At 40.4% G+C, this 23,080-nt stretch overlaps 1 protein-coding gene across 2 annotated transcripts in view; it reads right to left on the bottom strand.

Annotated features, from left to right (window-relative positions):
- Positions 1 to 22,559, bottom strand: part of Cltc (clathrin heavy chain) — a 62,531-nt gene extending 39,972 nt beyond the window's left edge. The window contains exons 1-2 of one of the 2 annotated variants that reach the window (XM_029484013.2): positions 22,245 to 22,559; positions 2,506 to 2,713 (exon numbers count right to left, since the gene is read on the bottom strand). In XM_029484013.2, coding sequence (XP_029339873.1) covers positions 2,506 to 2,713; positions 22,245 to 22,286 — 250 coding nt within the window. In that variant the 5' untranslated portion in view covers positions 22,287 to 22,559. The remainder of the gene's footprint in view (positions 1 to 2,505; positions 2,714 to 22,244) is intronic. The other variant, XM_029484015.2, reaches the window with a different exon arrangement.
- Positions 22,560 to 23,080: the final 521 nt, after the last annotated feature.

Genomic DNA, 23,080 nt, shown 5'->3' with positions numbered 1-23,080 from the left:
TTTCCAATGCTGTTAATATACTGGAGTGAGAACAAAGTCCAAGCTTCATCCAGTTAAGACAGTAAGCGTTTAGTAAAAGTAGGGGAAATTTGCATTTAATGTTAAAAGTCCAGAGTCAGATGCAAGGGCTTATACGTGTCGTTTGAAATTTATCACAGTCGGAGAGGTGATTTCACTGAAATCAACAGCAGTCAAAGCCAAGAGCTATGACTAGGCTCTGAAGTTAATCCTCAGAAACTGAGGGTAACTCTGCTCCTGAGCCACAGAGAATCTGGCTCCTAAAGGACAAAAGCTGTCAGAGTGGGAGGGTGACAGGGGAGGTGGGAAACAGACAAAGCCTAAGAGCTTTGTACAGCAACCCATCTTACTAAACAACAAAGCCTTCTTCTATAAGACAGTGTATGACTCCCATCCCACACGGCTTATAAACCACAACCAGACTGGAGAAATTGTGAAAGTTATAGTCCTGTTTATAAAAAGAAGGCATGAAGTTTAAACTGGCTTCAGAGGGGAGCAGAATATTTAAAGAATTTGCTTTTCTTTACTGTATCCATCAACCTCTAAATAACTAGACTCTTATTCTGTTTTACATGAAGGGGGCTGGACTATGTGTAAGCGTCTGGGGAAGGAACAAGGGATAATAGCTATGAAGTAGACAGATAGACACAAAGTGTAACACACTATTTGCAAAGCTATAAATTTTTTTAATCATTCTTTTTATAGAACAGGACAATGACTAACACAATCTAATTTAAGGTAACTCACCATCTGCACACATAAGAAAGCATTAAGAAATGTGATAAGATAACAGTAACATTAAAAATAGAAAAGAACTTGGCAAAATTCAACTGATGGCCTTTAAAAAGAGAAGTGTGATGTATGCAAAGCACTCGAATTCAAATTATTTAAGGAGGTCAACAGACATTTTAATACTTTAAAACGTAATATACTTTTAGATAAAAGCAAAATGTATACTATCCCAAAATATCTGGTCATAGGTAAAAAATGCTGACTAGGTTAGTCTTAGCTCCCAACCTGCCAGTAAGATACTCCAAAATGTTCCAAAACCTGTACCACAAAACTAGAAAGTTCAGGCTTCTAATCTTTGACTTTCAAGTTAGTCAGTGATGCTCACGAATAAAATCTATGCAGAGATCCCAAATCTAAGTCTGTGCAGCAGGGAAGGAAAGGCATTTGCTGACAAGCCAGCCCCACGTGGTGGGAGGTGAACGGGCTTCCCTGTATGTCCGTCCGTTCCTTCACATGTATGTCCCCCCCACATAAATAGACAAAATAACAAACAGAATGTTCTAAAAAGAATTCTAAAAATCTCCTCAAAGCAAAAAAAGCTCTCAATACTTCTAGACCCGAACTATTCAATTAAGAATTATTTAAGATGTATTTTTAAAGATTAAATGGGCTGAGCATGGTGGTGTGTGTCTCTGATCCCAGCACTAGGGAGGCAGAGGCAGGTGATCTTTGTGAATTTGAAGCTAGCCTGCTCTAATAGCAAGATCAGGACAGCAGGGGCAACAAAACGAGTGACCCTGTGTCACCAAAACAAAACTATACACCAAATCAGGCCCCCAGTTTGAATGACGTGAAAGAAAGACAGGCTGAAAAGCTCAGGGCCTCTACTTCTTCCACACTTTATAAATTACCAAGAAACTGAATTCTCTTTCTTAGTATCAAGAAACACAAAGGCTGAGATATGGCCCAGTACCAACCCTCTGCCCACTTGCCTAGCATGAGTGCAGCATTGGATCCAGTCCCTAATGGAAGCACGAAGGAAAAGGAGGCCGTTTCAAAGGCGACTTCAGAGGGCCAGCGGTTTGCACCTAGACGTCCTAGTCTTAGGAACCGCTAGCAGCATTGCTCCCTGTGGAAATTAGTTTGGCTGGGCATGGCTGCCCACACCTATGATCTCAGCTACTCAAATTCTCTTAGGTAAGAGAATTCCAGTTCAAAGCCAGCCTGGGCAACAAAGTAAGACTCAACTAAAATGATGATGATGATGATGATGAATTTTAAAAACCGTGTGCTTATTCTCCCCCAACTCTCTCTAACAAGTTTAAATTCAAGCCATTTTTAGCACTTGATGATCTAAGTGAAAAGAAGCCTAAACTATAAAAAAGGCATAGAATGGAGAAGCTGATTGTTACAATAACCACTGAGATGTTTAGGTCCTAATATTGTTACGACTTATTCCAGAATACTAATTTCATTCCCTATACAGAAATGCTTTCAGCCTTTTCTCATGTCAGATATAAAACATAAATGTATATATCGTAAAACTTAAAATTATTTCAAGTATATCTATTCTACAATATTTCAGAGAAACACTCAATGTTAAAATTACGAACACTAACTCAAGTTCAGAATTAATCTCAACTTTGCAGATCTAATTAAATTTATTCAACATATAACAAAAAGTACAAGTCAGTAATTTTATTTGCATACAACACACATAAGAATTTCAAGAAAAACATTCACAGTCCTTTATACCTTTCAGTGCAATCACTTTGCTGGCAGGATTCATGATGGCACTGTCTGCTGAGATTGGTCTTCGAATTGGATTACTTGGATCATTCATATCAATGATTACCACCTGGGCCTGCTCTCCCACTTTTTCTCTAATGCAGATGAATTTGTCTGACTCCATAGTCAAGGTACTGAAGCCAATGTTTGCTGGGTTGATACCCAGGTTCTGGAGCTAGAAAAAAAATATAGACCATGTTACCAAACCTGTAAGTAAAATTTGACATTCATATATTATCATTATAAATCCTAATTTAACTATCTATGCCAAATCAATAGTGACAATAATGAAAAAGTATATAGATCTTCTTAAAAACCGTGACATTCAGCTGCTGTAGTATAACTTACAACTACAGAGGTCAGAGGTGAAGGTAGGGACACAGCAACTTCTGAGCATTTATGAGTCAAGGGATTTATAATCATTGTTTCTTGGTGAGTTTTTAGATCTTTGAACGGTTGACCTTACTCTCTCTTACAACCTCACTAACATTTAACACAATTATTTATCCACTTCATTAGGCTTCAGGGATCTGTAGTTTAAGCTAAAGTAATATTTTAAAAAGGAGTAAAAGATGTAATAGGTCAGAATTCTTGGAGAAACAGACTACTACCCTGAATAGACAAAGTTCCACACCTGTGCAGAGTCAGAACCAGCCCTCTGGGCGGGGCTCTACCAGTCGCCTACGAAGCTGGGCAGAGCCAGTCTAGAGAATTCCCTCCAGAAGCATGTGCTAATGCACAGGGGCACAAATGTCTTAAGGGAGCTAGAGGTACTTCAAAAATACCACTAGAGTACAGACTAGGAAAGGCTTCAACAGTCAGAGGATAAAGATTATACAGAAACACAACAAAGAACTGCTTGCTTGACAAGCTAAATTTACCTCTTTATTTTTTTTTCTTCCTTTTCATTTTTCAAGACAGGGTTTCTCTGTGTAGCCCTGGCTGTCCTGGAACTCACTCTGTAGACCAGGCTGGCCTTGAACTCAAAAATCCGCCTGCCTCTGCCTCCCGAGTGCTGGGATTAAAGGCGTGCACCATCACTGCCCGGCCTAAATTTACCTCTTAAGAACAGGGATATTGAGGCTCAAGAAATGGCTCAGCTAGCCCGGCGGGCTAGATCTTTTAAAGAATCCAGAACTTACAATATATGTAGAAAGAGCTATTTAAGAATTTTAATACCTGGGTATGGTAGCACATGCCTTTAGTCAAAGCAGAAGCAGATCTGAGTCTGAGGCTAGCCTAATCTACAGAGAAGAGTTCCAGGACAGCCAGAGTTACATAGAGAAAATGTCTCTAACAACCACACACACAAAAGAAAAAAAGAAGGGAGGGAGGGATTTTTGCTGTGTATAAAAGCAGATACTGGGCATGGTGGCGCACGCCTTTGATCCCAGTACTCGGGAGCCAGAGGCAGGCAGATTTCTGAGTTCGAGCCCAGCCTGGTCTACAAAGTGAGTTCCAGGACAGCCAGAGCTATACAAAGAAACCCTATCTCAAAAAACAAAACAAAACAAAAACAAAAACAAACAAACAAAAGCAGATACTATAGTATTTGCTCAATAAACAGTGGTTCTACAGATGGTAAATCTTTGAAAACCAAAAAGTGTGAGTAACAGAAGTCACGTTTTACTAGAAAGACTCTACTAGGATGGATCACTAATCCTCTGGGTAATTAAATCCTTCAAAAAAAAAAAAAAGAGCCTGCCTAAGGGGCTGGCTTTACTAGCAAGCCAGAGCAGTCCCATCCTGCCCTCTTCCCTCCATGGTAGTGAATTTTCATGTTGTAAACTGAGAAAAAGCCCTTGTCCCCAGCTGTGCATTCCCTTCACTGTGCTGGCTGAGCAATGTCAGCTGTATCTTACATCAAACTCTCCTGCTACAAACAGGCCAGGATCTGAGTAAGGTCCAGAATGGGATAAGACTCTTTTACTTTCACTTCCCTTTAATTCCTCAAGTACTATAGGTATAACCAGTAATAAAATGTGGTTATAACTTAGACACAGCACCGAGGACAAAAAGCCAAGTAGCTATATAACCATTAATACACATGGCATTAAAGTAGAACATTAACCAGTTTTACAAGCTCAAGATATACTCTAATGCCAAGGAAATAGACAAACTATAAAACAGCTAACTTATAACAAATGTGGTTGGTTACTTCTTAACTTCAAGACTGGAGAAGATGAATGGAAATTGTCACCAAATATATGAATGGAACATGAGTGGTATTCAGAGAGGTCTTTTCCTTAGATAAACTAAATAAAACCAAGTTATCCATCTAGTTTCTGGGGAGAAACTAAAACACATCTGTTTTTAGACTCATGAAGGATTCATGCTGATCGTTTCCTTCAATAGTTGCAAAAAGTATTTCAATGGCTCAGAGTTCATACGGCTATCTACAGGCACACAGCACACTAGCAGCTGAATTACTCCCTGAGAACTATGACTCTAAGTTTCAACCCCAGACCTTTACCTACTACACTTTTGAATTTTTCAGACACCACTGTTCAGTTTCCTTTTTTTTTTTTTCCGAGACAGGGTTTCTCTGGGTAGCCTTGGCTGTCCTGGAACTCACTTTGTAGACCAGGCTGGCCTCGAACTCAGAAATCAGCCTGCCTCTGCCTCCCAAGTGCTGGGATTAAAGGCTTGTGCCACCACACCCGGCTTCAGTTTCTTTAGTATCTGAAAAACGTAGACTTATATAAAAGTGTCAGCCAAAAAGTGAAATTAAAAAAGTAATGTAAGAGCCGGGTGTGGTGGCGCACGCCTTTAATCCCAGCGCTCGGGAGGCAGAGGCAGGCGGATTTCTGAGTTCAAAGTAAGTTCCAGGACAGTCAGGGCTACACAGAAAAACCCTGTCTTGAAAAATTAAAAAAAAAAAAAAAAAAAAAGGTAATATAAAGAGCAAGATAGTGCCTGATACCATCTACATACAAGAGGATGAGGCAGAAGAAAGAATTCTGAACTACAGAGACTCTGTCTCAAAACAAAAACCAAATGAAGGGTCTGGAGAGATGTTCTGCATTAAGAGAATTGGCTGTTCTTCCAGAGGACAGGGGTTTGATGCCCAGCCCGACATGGCAGCTCACAACCACCTGTCAACTTCAGTTCCAGTGGATCCAATACCCTCTGTGGGTATCAAAAATATGCGTGGCACCCAGACATATATGCAGGCCAACATCCATACACATGACACTTTTTTTCCAATTTATACACACACACACATATGCATGCGCCAGGTGGTGGTGGTGGTGGTACACACCTTTAATCCCAGCACTCAAAAGGCAGAGGCAGGTGGATCTCTGAGTTTGAGGCCAGTCTGGCCTACAGAGTGAGTTCCAGGGCAGCCAGGGCTACACAGAGAAACTCTATCATGAAAAACAAGAGCTGAAGAAAAGTGGGGAGGGAGGAGGAAGTAAGAAATGTTAAATGGCCTATACCTTCAGAGTATTTTACTTAAAGGAAAAAAAATGAAGATTTGGTTTTAAAAGAATTAGGTTGCTTGTAATCTATATCATCCTACACAATATCCTTTCTTACTAGACAGACTCTACCAAGATAATTAGGCATCCGAACCTTTTGTTTTCCTATCAAGAATGTACTAGCACTATTCAAGCTATTCCATGTGAAACAACATATATTTTATTTAAAAGTGAAAATAAAGCTGGGCGTGGTGGCGCACACACCTTTGATCCCAGCACTGGGGAGGCAGAGGCAGGCGGATTTCTGAGTTCGAGGCCAGCCTGGTTTACAGAGTGAGTTCCAGGACAGCCAGGGCTACCCAGAGAAACCCTGTCTCGAAAAACCAAAAAAAGAAAGAAAAAAAAAGAAAAGAAAAGAAAAGTGTAAACAAAATTAGAGCTATATGTGGTGGTACACGCCTTAAATCCCATCACCTGGTATAGGTAGAGGCAAGCAGATCTCTAAGGCCCAGGCCAACTTGAACAAGAAAAAAACCAAACTCAGGAAAGGAACAGAGCCGAATGAAAGAGAAAAGAGGAAACAGGAAAAAGGGAAAGAGGAACAGTAGAAAGCAAGGGAAGCAGGCAGAAAAAAGAACTGTGGAGTCAGTCAGGTTGAGAATGACCTCGCAGAGGGAGGGGGTTTGGCACAGACTATTCAGAGATTAGTCAGGATAACCAGGGATTTGGTCTAGTCCCATGGAGCACAGGTCATGGCGTTTTTGTAAGAAAAAGGAGAATACTGGTAATAGGAAACCCATTATAAACTGAAGAATACATCACATAACTCAATATTTTAAGGGTAAAGATGAAAAGACTTGGAAATACTAAAAGTTTGGTAGCTTCTATCTGTAATCCTACCTACTTAGTAGCTAAGGCAGAAGGAACCTATGTATAAGGTCAACCTAGGCTATACCACAAGACTCTTAACTCAGGAAGAAAAAAGACAAAGAGCAAGAACAAGAGAGCAGCCGGGCTGTGGTAACGCACGCCTTAAATCCCAGCAGGCCGATTTCTGAGTTCGAGGTCAGCCTGGTCTACAAAGTGACTTCCAGAACAGCCAGGGCTACACAGAAAACCCTGTCTGGAAAAAAACAAAACAACAACAACAACAACAACAACAAAAAAAACAAAAACCCACATTTAAACAATGACCATTTGTACAACTAAATGAGAAACTGCTCTTTCCTAGAAAGTGTTAGCAAAGGACAGAGACCTCAAGGATCCTATTAGTTAACAGAGAAGTGCCTTGCCTCCACCTCTGTACAAGTTGGCAAGTTCTTCTCCCTTCCTGGTATTACCTGAGGCAAATGCCAAGGTTACTCACCTATTAGGTTCTGATCCTATTTTCCTGTAATATAGGCAAACAGAAAAATACCCTAACAGTATTGAACAGGGTCAGCCACCATTAACTCTACTTATGGCTTAGATGCACCAGTAGAGTAAGAACACATAAAAGGTCCCCATACTAGTGTTTAATATTTGTACAGACCAAATCTTTAAAAATGTAGTGATACTTTTACAGTTTTTATTTTCAAAACAGCCAGAAAATATTAAGTCAACCATAAAGGTGTGATGGTATATGATATATGCCAGAAAAAGTGAAGCATTCAGAAGGCGTAAGTCTACAACCTTTTATGTAGGAGTGGTGGTGCACACCTTTTATCCCAAAGGATGGCAGAGGCAGGCAGATCTCTGTGAGTTCAAGGCTAGCCTGATCTACAGTGCAAGTTCCAGCACAGCTAGGGATACAGAAAGCAATTGTCTTGAAAAACCAAAAGGAAAAAACCTTAGATTTATGATCTCTTGATTTCAATTTGGATCAAACTGGAGATGGAAGGCACTCTAGTCTAAGATTCTGTAGCAGTACAATATAATATTTCAACTTTCCACACCCTAAAATTTTGATTATAAATTTCAAGTAGCATCTAAAATAAGTTGCTTTTCTGGATTCCTCATAAAGAGCCCAAATGTCTGGATGTAGCCCTAGATAAAGTTCCACTAGAGTGGATCTGTGTATTGTTCCTTCCTCTCAAACATTTGGAATGGCAGCACCTATTCTCAGAGCTGTGAGGATTTAAGTGAAATGCTAAAAACCATGTCTGCCACCATCAGGTCTTCATAGACACTATCAGTAACTACACACGGCAGAACAGTGGGCTCAGCTCAAGTCAACTGTCTTTCATTGCATTTCATTATCTGGTTCATTCAGCTGTCCTCAGGTCGTGGGTGTGACATTTCACTACACTGATAACAGTAGGCTCTCAGAAACTTACCCAAGACACTGAAATTCTTTCTCTCCCAGGCTCATTTGTTTTTTAAGACAACCTTGCTATGTAGGCCTAGTGCCTTACAACAAACTATGTACTCCAGATAAGCCTTGAATGGACAATAAGGAACAGGGATACTTAAGACTTCAAGGATGTGCTACCAAGTCTTTTCTTGCTTGCTTGCTTGCTTTCTTTCTTTAGAGAAAGACACTATAATTAAGGCTTATAATGCTGCTCTTTATTTTGCTAATTAAGTTTCAAAGAAAAGAATCTACAAGGCCACGCCACATATTCCTAAAAAGTAACCCTATTTAACTTTTTACTAGTATATAGAACAGCACTGCCAAAAGTCTTCTATCACAACTGGTCTCTCCAACATGTTCAATGAAAAAGGAATCTGGTAAGGCTAATGTCATTCAAGTAAATAGTAAATTTCATAATTTGATAATAAAGTTCAAGTGGCATCAAAAAATTGCCGAATTCTTCTTAAAGAGCCCAAATGTCTAATGTGGCCCTAGTTTCTTCCACTAAAATTAACCATAGACAAGTTGATATCTGTATATTGTTTCATCTTAACCATTTGGAACACCACCACCTACTTACTCTCAGAATTGTAAGGATTTAATATGAAATGTTAAAACTAACATGAGGTTGGTTGGTTTCAAAAGCTGCTTTCTTCCTAAAACAGAGAGGAAAAGGAAATTTGTGATGCAGAAAACTCAACTATGACTTTCAAGACAAGAAAGGAGTCTAACTGACAACAGCTGCTTTCTTTCACTTTAAAGATACCCTGCCCAAATTAGACAACCAAACAACCACTACAACCTATTGATAGCCCCCAAATGAGGGACAAATGTACAAAATTATACATAACTGTACCTTTCCAAGAATGCCTTGTATACAGCACATTCTAGATTTAAAAATCTCAACCTGTTGTTTGAGTTATCTGATACAGTCAACATCATTGCAGTAACTGGCTAACCACGAGCAAGACCTGATAACCACATTAAGTCATGACTTTCTAGTAACTATAGCTTAGTTTTGAAAGATGTAACTGTATATTAATTTTAAGAAACACATATTATAGGGTATATTGAGAAATACGTATAACATCTGTCAATCGCTGTTGAGTAGTTAAGAAGTACACTTAATCAGAAAGAATACAAGTCAAATGAAATAAAACAGTTAAAAGGCTGGTGAGGCAGAGGTCCATGCTTGTGACTGCAGCCCCAGGAGGCTAAGGCAGGAGGATCACAAGTTTCCAGCCAGCTTAAGTTTCCAACACCCTCCCTCCCCACAAAATTTAACACTTTATGAGCATGGATAAAACCTGGACTTGGAAATTCTATTCTAAATCAAAATTCATAAAAAATGTTTTTTAAAACTTTAGACAAACTGAAAGCAACACAAAGTTGTGACTGAGATGGAGATTTAAACAAACCAAATACCAGGGGGTGACAGACATTTGGACTCTTTTGCAGCAGATATTCATTCAGTTGTTAAGTATTAGCAGCTAATAAAAATATAATTATAAAATGTTATTTCCTAAAGATATACACTCAAGTATTTAGAGGTAAAAATACCATAGAAATTTGAATCCTCGTAAAATGTTTAAGCAAAATTTAAAAAGTAAACAGGGCAAAATGCTATACAAATCCATCTAGACAGAGGGCTAGAGATGCAGTTCAGCTGGTAGAGCACCTGCCCATGGGAGCGTTGAGACAATCAGGCCCCGTGGAGCCGGAGTACAAGAGGTTATGAAGCACCCAACACAGTGCCTCATAAATCAAACTCAAGCCTTCTGCAAGAGTAGTACATACTCTTAACAGCTGAGCCATCTCTCCAGCTCTCAGTTTTTGGTTTTTGTTGTTGTTGTTTTTATTGAAAAGGGGGCTGGTGCTTGGCATAGTGATGCAAGCCTGGATCCCTGTACTTGGGAGGCAGAGGCAGGCAGATCTCGGTGATTTTGAGACCAGCAAGAGTTAAGTCCTTTCTTAATTATATATATATATATATATATATATATATATATATATACATACATATTACTGATTTAACACACATCAGGCATTTAAGACCACACAGAGACACTGTATTTTAGGGAGTTCTGTCCTTCCAGTTACCAAGCCCTAGGACTACAGCTTGTTACATACAGACTATTCTGAAACAGACTGGTGTGAATGCTAATCTATCATTTCCTAAGTAATCTTTGCCAGACAACTGCTTTGCTCTTCCTTTCCTGAAAAGAACAGGTGAACCTTGGTAAGTCACAGAACCAGGAAACTCCGAGGTAAGTCAACATCAGAATATGTAGTGACCAAAGCATGAGAACATTGTTAAAGGACTGCATGAACCATAAATACACCCAGCCTGGGAATACACATGCAGAACAAAATACTAGCAGAAGGCACACAACCAAGTAAAACCACACTACTGGAAGTAGTAAGACAGTTCCCCCACTAATACCTCAGTCTCTGCCATCACTTGCAACTGTATTTGTGCCTACTAGATAATAGGTTTGCTCTGCCTCATCTATCCAGTTCTCACAGCGGATGGGCCAGGAAGAAATGAATCACAAACCATCTTCTCCAAAAGTACACCCGAGGAGGATGTGTCCCACTCAATGCCTAGCACAGCTCTTACATCAGCTGAAAACCTGAAACACATTAAAGCTTGTGTTTCTGACAGCAGTATTTAAGACTTACACACCACACATTTCACAATTAGTGCTTGGGACACCACTTTTCAGATCCTTCTTGTTTCATCTGAACAGTGACAGCATCAGCAAGTATGTATGCATTTCAGACAAAGCTATTTTCTCAATGCTCTATGGACGCTTCTGGTAATTCCTGCAGCATGAAAGGACTTACTATTGGGAGCCACCAACTTAAAAGGCCAAGTTTTATATACCTAGTTATTCTATAGGCATGTGCTTCAAGACTTAGTTAACTTCCTACCTAGCCTAAGTATTTCATTCAGCCTAATTTCTTCTGTAAACTCCAAACATCCTCTGTCTTCCACTGGTAGTAAACACATTGAAAAATGCTGAGCTGTCACTTCACTGAGCCCTTCCTAAAAACTAGAAAGAAGGATGTCAAAAACTGCAGTTGCAGTAGTTGTCAGGAAATAAAGAAAAATGCTGAGATTGCAGCAATCCTTGGTTTATTCCATCAACAGGATGTCAGCCATTGTTTCTGTTGGCTCCACAAATTTCAAACAACAAATAAAAACACTTTTAACCTTTGCTGATTCCACACTTAAAACATACATGTTTTGCCAGGCAGTAGTAGTGCACACCCTTAGACCTAGCACTCAAGAGGCAGAAACAGGTGATGCTCTGTGAGTCTGATGTTCGAGACCAGCCTACAGAGAGAGTTCCAGGACAGCTAAGACTACACAGAGAAACCCTGTTTCAAAAAGTAAAATTAAATTAAATTAAATGGTTTGTTTCTACTGCAGTCTCTGAAGGAATCACTTTTGGGAGGACTTTTGACTCTCAGCAGTAAATGGAAACTGAATGCAATGCAAGCAAAAACCACAGCCAGAGACATGGACTTTAAACGAGACGATTAGTTGGATCATACTAGCGTCTCCTAAAGACATAAAGAATTTTTCCTACTTATAACCTACTACTCAATTAAAAAGACAAAACAAAAAATAATTCTAAATTTATTCATTCATTTAAGAATCCAATCATCAGATAAAATATTTGATCAATTTTCACCAAGCTCCAGAGAATATAGAAGTTTTATGCCTAAAATCTTGAAAATGGAAATGGCATTCCAAGATTAGGCCCTTCCTTATACAAATGCCACTGTGCAGGCAAAGAACATACCAAAGGAGGAGAGGGAGCTTATTTCAAGAGCTCAAGAATGTACAGACCCTCAAAAGCAGAAACAGCAAAGGCAGGCAAAAGGCTCTGGGCTTAGTCCCTGGGACTGCACAAAAATGACTACAAAAACATCACCTACATGGCTGTTAGGTATGAACACAGCTATGGTATGGGCAGACAGCAGGGTTTCCTGGTATGACTCTCTAAATCCACTTTTCTAGGTCCTAACTCCTTGACACAGACTGTTCAGCTACCCAGGTCAGTTTAACCCCAGCCGTGCTACTGCTGCACACTCTCCTGTGAACTTCTACTCTATGCTAGCAGACCTGTTAGAAAGTTAAGACACAATGCTGTACTGCTCATTTTCTGCTTGAATTACTTATTTATAGCATGACCAATTTACAGTTTACCAGGTGCTATAAGTTACAAAACCAGAATCATTTTATTTTATGGATTACTGAAATATTTTCTTGTGAGCTTAAGTGCCACAAATTTCAGGTTCACATGAATGAATGAAATTGCATTCAACATAAAGAGTTTCTGGCTGTGTCAAAATCACTTAATATTAGCATTTCAGAAAGTTCAAACAAGATTGCAATTATTAATTAGTTTGTCTTCAACTAACACCAACTAAGCACCTACTATTTGGCAACTTGATTGTTTTTTGTTGTTGGTTTTTTTTTTCTTTGTTTGTTTTGTTTTTTGTTTTTGGAGACAGGGTTTCTCTGTGTATCCCTGGCTGTCCTGGAACTCACTCTGTAAACCAGGCTGGCCTCGAACTCAGAAATCCCCCTGCCTCTGCCTCCCAAGAGCTGGGATTAAAGGCATGTGCCACCACTGCCTGGCGATTGGTTTTTTTTTGTTTTTTTGTTTTTTTTTTTAAAGGATCTCAAATGTATAGTCCAAGTGCTGGAATTATAAGCATGTTTCCCCATAGCCATCTTCAATCCAGTATTTTAAGTACAATTTTTGTATCAAACTTTTACTGTACTAAATTCTAACTTTATCAAAATTATTACTGAGGAAATTGAGGGGGAAGAATAGGGACATGTATTCAAATTGTAGGTCACCTTTTCCAAAAAGGGAAAAAAATCTACCTCAGTAATATACAACCACTGAATAGGTCAAAGCTGAAGCCCACGGTGGGTGGTGGCACAGTCACTCACGCCCAGTGCTTAGGAGGCAGAGGCAGGTGGATCTTTTTGAGTTTAAGGCTAACAAACAGTCTACACAGCAAGTTTCAGGCCAGTCAGGATTATATAGTGGGACCCTGTCTCAAAAAAAAAAAAATATATATATATATATCTTGCTTTTGTTTGGTCAAGGAGAAGGGATATCTTTAATGCTTATAATAAGTTTTAGTTTATCATACTCATCTTGTTCCCCTCATATAAGCAAAGTTTGTTTCCAGTATCTAAAAATAACTTTTATTCCATTTATTTTGGTCTCTTTAATTCCTAAATATGTAACTTGTTCTTGGCCAGGCATGGTGGTACATGCCTGTAATCCTAAGACTCAAGAAGCTAATACAGGAAGATGCTAAGTTAGCTCTAGACTGGACTACACAGCAAAATCCTGCCCTCCCTCTGCCTGCCCATTAACACAGCAGAAACAAGACAAAACATAATGTGTGATTCCATTTATGTAAAAGAGCCACAAAATTAAGTCCTTAGAGACAGAAATCAGGTTACCAGTTGCCAATGGATGGTAAGAAATGAGAGGAAGATTGCTCAACAGGTATTAACTTCCATCTCATGCATTGAAAATGTTTGAAAATACACCTAACTGATGTCACATTTGAACACTAAGTCATTCAATTATTTATTTGGAAATGAGGCCTTCCTGTAAAGTCTTGTCTGACCTCATACTCAAATCCTCCTGCCTCAGCCTCCCTAGAGCTGAGAATACAGGTGAGTAATGGGTTTCCAAGAGTTACCACAACTGCGGCACAGGGTGCTGTTCACATTCATGTTCGTGTTAAAATGGCTAATTTAGATTTTGTGAATTTTATTTAAAAAAAAGAAAAAGGCTTGTAAAGGCTAGGGTGTTAGCTGGGAAATAAGAGCTTACACTGAACTGGGGCAAGGCCCTCTGGGTTTTATTGCCAGCAAGTAAGCAAATATACACACTCACATTCACATGCAAAAGCTTTTAGCCCCTTTGAAAGTATAAACTTTAAAAGATTCAGTAGCCTTAATAAACAACCCAGTCATTTGCCTTTCTTTAGACACAGGGAAAGTAAACCTGTGTTGGAGATGCTGCAGAGGATGCGCACTTCCTGCTCCTCCAGAGGCCCAGAGTTAACAAAGACTCTTTCCTAGAGGATGTTTTATTGTTAAAAAGCAAACAAACACAAAACCATCTGTCCACAGTTCAATATACCCACATACAGACTACTGCAGAATGGGGAAAGATATGGGTTTCATGAATCATGTACCTCTTACAGGTTTCTTTTCATCCGATTAATCATTCTCAAATAATTAAGGTCCACTCAGAGTTACCAAGTCTATACATTTATAAATTCTACAAGCTAAACATGTGTAGTCATTGGTGGTTTCATTTCAGATGAGCAAGCTAATTGGAAATAAATGAACTCAACTGTTAACCAAATCCTACTTCTCAGCTACTAAGATTCAGTTTCAATGGTTTAAGACCATCTCTAAGACCCCTTGGTGTGCATCACTACAGGGTGCTTCCCTTCCCTACTCTAGAAATAGCATAGGTATAGAAAATGAAAAACGGGAAACAGTCTGGCAGAACTCCAAGAGCTTGGCTTCAATAGTGGGCAGATTGTAGTTTTGTCCTTCAACATGCTGTGCATGTATTCTTTAAGTAGATGAAAAGACAACTCTCTAAGGCAGTTGGGAGAATTAATATTTATATGTATAGAAAGGCTAAGTACTATACCATAAACACAACCTACACTATAGACTAACTTCACAGTTGCCAGGAAGTATATACTAAATGAGGAAGTTGAGACAAGCTAAAATCCTGACATAATCAAATAAAACCCAGACTAGCATTTTCCAGAATTGTACACTGCAGTTTAAATTTCATAGTATGATGAAATGTGGCTTTAATGAGTTTGGTTCCTATTCTTTTCAGAAATAACTGAAAAAGAAAAGCTGCTTTATCTAACTTAAAAGCAAACAAAAAACAAAACAAAACAAAAACTATTTACCTTTTAAGTCGGAACAGGAAGTATTAACACTGCATTAGTATAAATCCAAAACCATGAATATAAAGTAAAAAACACAACAGTGGCTTCAGAATGGAACACACACTTGTCATTAAGGAAAAGACAACAGGAAAGTCCCAAAGCTTCTACTTTATGAGAGGAATACAGATAATCCTGGTCTAAAATTAACTTAATCCTAATCTTTCTAGGGTATTTCATTGCTGAGAACTTGGAGAAAACACCCTTTAAAAGTATCATCTAGCCGGGCAGTGCTGGCGCACGCCTTGAAATCCCAGCACTTGAGAGGCAGAGGCAGGCGGATTTCTGAGTTCAAAGCCAGCCTGGTCTACAAAGTGAGTTCCAGGACAGCCAGGGCTACACAGAGAAACCCTGTCTCGAAAAAAAAAAAAAGAAAAGAAAAGAAAAGAAAAGAAAAGAAAAGAAAAGAAAAGAAAAGAAAAGAAAAGAAAAGAAAAGAAAAGAAAAGAGTATCATCTAAATAATTAAGGCAAAGAGAAAAAAAACAAATGTTGGTTCATATAAAAGCTATTATGCCAGACATGGTGGACTGGGAAGCAAAGACAGGAGGATGAAGAACTCAAGGGCACTTAGTCTAAAACACAGCAAGAGCCTGTCTCCAAAACAAAACCACCCAAAGTAAAACTGCTGGGACTAGAGAAATGGCTCAGCAGTTAAGAACACTAGCTACTCTTCTAGATGACCTGGGCTCCATTCCCAGCATCCATATGGTGACTTCTAACTGTCCAGGGGATCCGATGCCCTCTTCTATCTCTGTGGGCACTGCACACATTTGGTGCATACACCTACATACAAACAAAAACACTCAAATGCATTAAAAAAAAAAAACTAAATATATGTATTAAAGAACACCTCAGTATAAAACAAGCAATAGTGATAAATATTTTTAATGTTATTTATTATAATGTATGCGCACACAATGCGTGTGTGCATATACATGCATGTCATTCTACATATGTGGAGGTCAAAGGACAACTGTGCATTTATTCAGTGCAAGGGGTTTAAGTGTGTTTGGGTTTGCACAGCAAAGTGTCTTTACCATCTAAACCATCTCACTGACCTAATAGTAGTAAATTTTGCACTTAAAACTATATAGACTATTCATTGAAGAAAGTACCTTGCCAAAAAAAAAATAGAAACATTAAAATCTAATCACTATCTGTGTGATTAGCTTTCTCATCTATAAAAAGAGGCTAATTTAACTATCCAGAGGGATGAAAATAAAACGTTTAACAAGTTTTTAAATATCAAAGTGGCTGTAATAGTCAATAAAGTTTGATTTTGTCAAATTAAGTTTGACAGATATTTCAGAGTAGGAAAAAAAATACTTCCCATAACACAAAAGAAACTCAGAACCCACATTTGACAGGTGTACTTTGCATTTATACATTAAAATCCAAGCTTTTGGCCATCAAGTTAATAGCATTAACTAGAGTTCATGGGTTGATGGAAGACTCCTAGAAGTATGACTGCCACTGGCTTACAAGATAAGCTGATTTCATGTAGGTTTGGCAAGGCATTTACATAAATGAACTCATTCTAGTATAAAAGAACTATCAACTATGAACTTATTTCTCACATACTCAGTGAGCATGTTCACTTCATTACCACCTTAAAGAGTGTGGAAACAGGGGCATCAGAAGCTTGAGACCAGCCTTCTTGACTGCACAGCTAAGAGACATCCCATCTTAAAAAAAATAAATAACAAGCTAAGCAGTGGTGGAGCACACCCTCGATCCCAGTACGTGGGAGGCAGAAGCAGGTGGATCTTTGTGAGTTCAAGGCCAGCCTGATCTACAGTACAATTTCCAAGACAGCCAGGGCTATACAGATAAACCTGGGGGTAAGGAGGACAAGACAGTAGGATGTAGTGGGGCACAGGCTACAATCATTCTAGATGCAGGGAAACTAACAAATTCCAGATTAGTACAGTCTACACAATGAGACACTGTTCCCAAAAAAACAAAAAAAATCAACTATCTTATTCCTACACTTGGCCATATGCAGCACCGCACACTGAGCCCATGAAACGTGGTTACTGTGGCTCATTTTCCATTACTCCAAGTCAAATAACCAACAGTCAGTAACCAAGTCAACTATTAGAAAACTCCAGAAGGGCTGGGTAAGGTGGTGCACACATGTGATCCCAATGCAAGAGAAGCAGAGACAGGTGGACCACTGCTGAGTTTGAGGCCAGCTTGGTCTACATGAATTCCAGGGCATTTAGGGCTACATAGTTAAGACCCTGTCTCAAAAAATAGAAACTAAACCAAGATAAAATAAAACAGAAAAGCTTAAGTAAATAATTCGGCCATGCAAATTTGGTCTTCTTACAATAAAGCATATAATCTTTAAATACATACCAAGTACTTCCCATGAAGAAAAGGTCTATATCAAGATGTCTGAATATAAAATGGCCATTTTGAATAGAATTTCAACTAGCTAATTTTATACTGAATATATCTAAAATAGTATCTTGGGTATAATGTGTTAAATAAAACATGAACTGCACCTATATTTTCCCTGTTACTTATGACCATCACATGTTTCTGAGAGTCAGCACTTGTCTCGCTGAGCCAGCCCCAAGACTTCCTTTGCTCACTGTATCACACCACTAAGCATACTTTAAACAAGAGGAAAATCTCTTCTCTAGGCCGAAGTCCAACAGGAAACAAAATAGTAGGAAATCTGTGTAGTTTCTTGTTCTTTCTATTAAAAAAAAAAAGGAATTATTTATTTTATGTCTATGAGTACACTGTAGCTGTCTTCAGATGCATCAGAAGAGGGCATTGGGTCCCATTACAGATGATTGTAAGCCACTATGTGTTTGCTGGGAATTGAACTCAGGACCTCTGGAAGAGCAGTCAGTATTCTTAACCAGTGAGCCATCTCTCCAACCCTCTTGCTCTCTCTCTCTCTCTCTTTTTTTTTAAATTAGATTTATTTATTTTATATACATGAGAATTTTGCCTGGTATTTATACCTATGTGTGCCACATGTGTGCCTGGTATCCTTGGCGTACTGAAGAGCGCCTGGAACTGGAGTTACAGGAGATTAGGAGTTGTCTGTATGTGATGGGAACCAAACCCAAGTGCTCAGGAAGAGTAACAAGTCACTCTTAAGCACAGAGCGCCTCTCTGGGCCCTTGTAGCATCTCTTAAAGGCAATCACTGCAACAGGGCATGATGATAGCAGGCCTAGAACCCCAGCACTCAAGAGGCTGAGAAGCAAGAGGATTTTGAATCTGAATCCACTCTGGGCAACATTAGCAAGACACTGTCTTTAAAATATGATTTATAGCCAGGTGTGATGGAATATGCAGTAATTCCAGCACTCTGGAGCCAGAGGCAAGCAGATCTCAGTTCAAAGCCAGCCTGTTATACATAGTAAGTTTCAGACCAGACAGTGCTACATAGTTAAGACCCTGTCTCAAAAACAGAAGAGGGGATCCAAACCCCATTCTGACTCTGGCCCTGGAGTACGGCCTCCAGCCTCAGTCTTCCACTGTTAATGTGAGACAGGACCAAGGGCTGAGCGAGGACACAGCGCACAACAGAAGTTGGACTGCTCTTCTCCTCACTCTCTAGCCCTCACTTATCATCACTGTTCCTAAAGACAGAAACAACTGTCCCAACAGCACACTACCCCAAGACTTTAAAGTGAAAACTATAGTTTTGCATACCTTAAAGTATAATCCTAAACAGGGCACAAGTATTTTCATTAAAATTGGCCAAATTCCTTAAAGCTGAGTAAACTAACCTTTAAGAAAATACTGGGGCCGGGCGTGGTGGCTCACGCCTTTAATCCCAGCACTCGGGAGGCAGAGGCAGGCGGATTTCTGAGTTCGAGGCCAGCTTGGTCTACAAAGTGAGTTCCAGGACAGCCAGGGCTATACAGAGAAACCCTGTCTCGGAAAAAAAAAAAAAAAAAAAAAGAAAATACTGGAAGAGAAAAAAAAAAAATCGGTCTTCATTTAAACTATTTCCAAGGTAGATTAGAGTCTACTTCCAGGTGGCATGCTCTTCTAGTCTTCCTAAGCATCTATTACTGCTGTCTCTTTGAAACTAAAGCCTTCTCAAGAATCCTACTATTCAATTCAGCAACACACTGCATGCCTGTGTTTATGGATCAAAGAGAGAAGAATAGGGTGGAAAGATATGTAAATGAAAATTAAAAGTATCCAAATGCTCAACCAAATGTGTCAACTGCAAAATGCTTAATATGCCAGGAACTGAAAATTCCAGGCAGTGGGGTTTTGTTGTTTTGTCCTTTGAGACAGGGTTTTGCACGCTGGCACTGAACTTTCTGAGTTCTGCAGCCTAGAATTTGTTCAGAATCTGCAACTCAACAAAAATTCCTTCATCACATAAAGTATCAAAATTATGTGATGTAGTTCCAAGCTTTGATGACAGATCTTCATCTAAACAAATGCACAAAGGGATATGAAAATAAATAGCAATTTTTTATTTGCAACATTCTCATAAAAAGTTTAAAATAATTAATTTAGAGTTTGCTGTTAACTTTCACAAGTGAATTCTACACTCTCTAGGTCCTCACTTCCCAGTTCTCCTAAGTGTTTTAGAAAGTTGTTTTCTAAGCAGGCTTGGCAATCAAAGACTTAAGATGACAACTGGAAGAATCCTTACACTGTATGTTTGTATGTTAAAAGAGAGGGAATAAAAATCTGAGATCAGAAGATACATTATCCTTGAAAAGATCGGTGATTTGCCCTTTTGGCACAACTGATCTCTACCTACTAGAGTGGAATCCTACCAGCCAAAGCCTAAAGTGTAACAAGGTCCTCCAAAAAATAAACATCAGAGATCTTCAAGATATTTGTAAAGCTATTTTATAAATATTCAAAATCTTTAAATTTAGGAAAACAGCTTCAAAGATTTGCAGAAATTGCTACTCACATGCCACACCTGCATTAAATCTGTTTTTAATTAGGGACAAGTTTGGATTCCAGTCTGTAAGACCATTCAACAATTCTGGTCTAGAGTTTAATAGAAATGAAAAACTATTATTCAAATCACCAACGATGATCATGTCATCGGCAGTTGTCTTTGCTTCTTTTGTGTAAGGTTTATACACATATTTGCAGAAAGCTATTTCTGGTAACTTCAGTGTGGCCAAGTGTTAACCCCAAAAATGGGAGAAGAAAAACCAGCAACCCAAATCATGGTCAAATTAATTAAAGCAAGCAATTAATTAAAACTAGATTTTTTTTCTGTTGTTAGTGTACACAGGCTGCCTCCCTCTTAACTCAGCCTGAAGAGCCCACTGTCCACTAACATCCAGAACAGCGCCTTCCTAACACTTTATATTCTTAACAGAGGAAACTCAAGCTTGAATTGAGAACAAAAATTAACTTCTCTGTCAGCATTGTCACTTGACATTTTACAGACCTTTACAAAATAGAGATCTTATTGCCAAAATCAGATGAATTATTTGAAAACTAGTGATGACTGAAGAAAATGTATTCAAGTCATTTTATGGGCAAAGATCTATTATTATTTACATTTAAAGTCCTAAAGTAAAATAATTCGTTAATGTTAGCAACACGGTAAAGTCTATAAAGAAATATTTAATTATTTTACTTGTAGCTAAATTTTGGTTAACCCTCTTTATTATCAAACATCTTTTATGTATATCAATGGAGAAAAGTAAATCAGATTGCCTTCAATGATAAAGCACTCAATAAGTTACCAATATTTGAACTGGATCACTGCACCTCCCCCTTATGAAATTAGCCCTTCAGAAGATGCAGCTGAAAGCAGATTTCTCTATGGGGATACTTGAGGGAAAGTAAATTGATATGAATAAATTATGATGTCAAAGAGTCAGGACAAGTGAACCAGGAAAATCAGCAGTTCAGAAGAAGCGTAATTCAGCGAAGCCCTCCAACAGTCCCCTGCCTAGGCCAACTGCTGGCAGGTTGCCAGGTTAGACAATGGTGTATTGACTCCAGGATAAGGTGCAGTGGGGGGGGGGGGGGCGGGGGGGGCGCCCCATACTATTAAAAAGGAGCTAGTTACAGATCAACTTGTTAGGTACTGACACAGAGCAGGTATGCGCTTACAACCCGGCCCTGATGAATTCCACGCAGTCCTGTGAGACATACTCCTACCGTAATCCCACAACTACCTGCTAAATTCCAAAAGGCCATAAATAACCTCTAAATAACTCTCCCTACCTGCAAGAATCAAAGTGAGCCTAAGAGCTACACTAACCCTCTGAAGAAACCAAGAAAGGAAAAATATGCGCGTTCCCCTTGGGACCTTGACCCCAAGGCACCGTGACTGACACCGCCCCTTGCCGCCCCTCTATCTTCTTTCTGTTCCTTCAGTGAGTGTGACCTTCGGTTCCTTATAGATTCAGGGAAGGCAAGCCACGAGCCACTGCTACCCTAACCCCAAGGTGCCTTTCTCAGTGGTGAGCTGCAGAGGGAGGATGCAGCTCCTCCCCAACCCACCCGCCACACAATTCCTGGGTGCAGACTCGATGTAGAAATGGGAATAGACCAAGGGAAGGTGACAGCCCCGCGTCGCCCGGGGTTAACGAGAAATCTTGCTCTGGGAGAAACGCGCGAGAAGCTCCCCCACCTAGCCCCTACCCAAATGAATGAACTGAGTAAAATGGGAAGGGGGGTCTGGTATGCGCAGTTCTTGCAATCCAGGAAGCAGAATAAGAGGTCGTCAGACGTAAGGCCTGGCCTCGCCGCCCTTTGCACTCCGATTCGTCATTTCCATCCTAGTCTCATATCATTTAACCCTTTAAGCTTTTAAGACACTGTCCTTCCTCCACCTATGCCAAATACCGACACCCCCCACTCCCCTTCTCTCGATCCCTTTCGGGCCGGGCCGCTAGCTTCTTCCTTCCCACGACCCTCGAAAAGTCCCTCAGCAGCCCCCACTAACACGTACCTGGAGATGCTCCTGAAAGCGAATGGGCAGAATCTGGGCCATGGCGCTGTCGGGGAGTATGGTCTCCTCCTGTCACTGGGGCTGCAGGGCAGTGCCTGCCCGGGCTCTCCAAGGGAGAGGAGGAGACGGGGAAGGGGAGGGGAGTCTGGGCTCAGAGGGATACTCTCCGGGGACTCAGGGAACTGGCAGGCAGACGAGAGAGCTTGGGTCGGGGGCGGAGGCTCCAGGGGCCGGGAGAGCCGCAATGGCGGAACCGGGAGCAGCGCAGACTCCGGAAACGGCTGAGCCCTGCGGAAGGATCCCGAGGCAGAACTCCGCCCAGCCTCCTCACGCCGTCCGCCTTATGTAGCCTTCCACAGACGCCGCGCCGCGGTCGGGCGTAGGGATTCAGGGACGCAGTGCGCGGAGCGCTCTTCGCTGATGCGGCTGCGGGGAAACAGAGAAACCGAGGGACTACTTTTTCTAGACTCATCACTTTCCCCAGGCTCCGGTTTCTCCCTTCTCCCCTCCCCCCTCCCACTTTTTTTTTTTTTTTTTTAACATTTTGCCACATCATGCGACTCGGGGCGAACTACGTCATTTCCGTAGGCGCTGTAAGACCCACCCACGCACTTCCCGGTGCACGTGATGCGGGTAGAGAAGGGTCGGTTGAAGGCTGCCAGAGTGGAGGGCGAGAGGCAAGATACTGGCCGCTGCTCCTGGGGAGGAGGTGGCGATTGAGCCCCCTGCCGGCGTGGCGGCCGGGGCGTGAGGACACCGAGTGCCTGAGGAGAAGGCCGTGGCGTGGGGGCCGCGGTGACTAAGGGAAACGGCCCCGCCGCAGAGCTCGGGCGGCT

Source organism: Mus caroli, unplaced genomic scaffold, assembly GCF_978045245.1.
Source record: "Mus caroli unplaced genomic scaffold, Mus_caroli_1 scaffold_13, whole genome shotgun sequence".
Classification (NCBI taxonomy): Eukaryota; Metazoa; Chordata; class Mammalia; order Rodentia; family Muridae; genus Mus; species Mus caroli.
The sequence above is the reverse complement of the archived record's forward strand: the minus strand, read 5'-3'. Positions and strand labels throughout refer to the sequence as shown.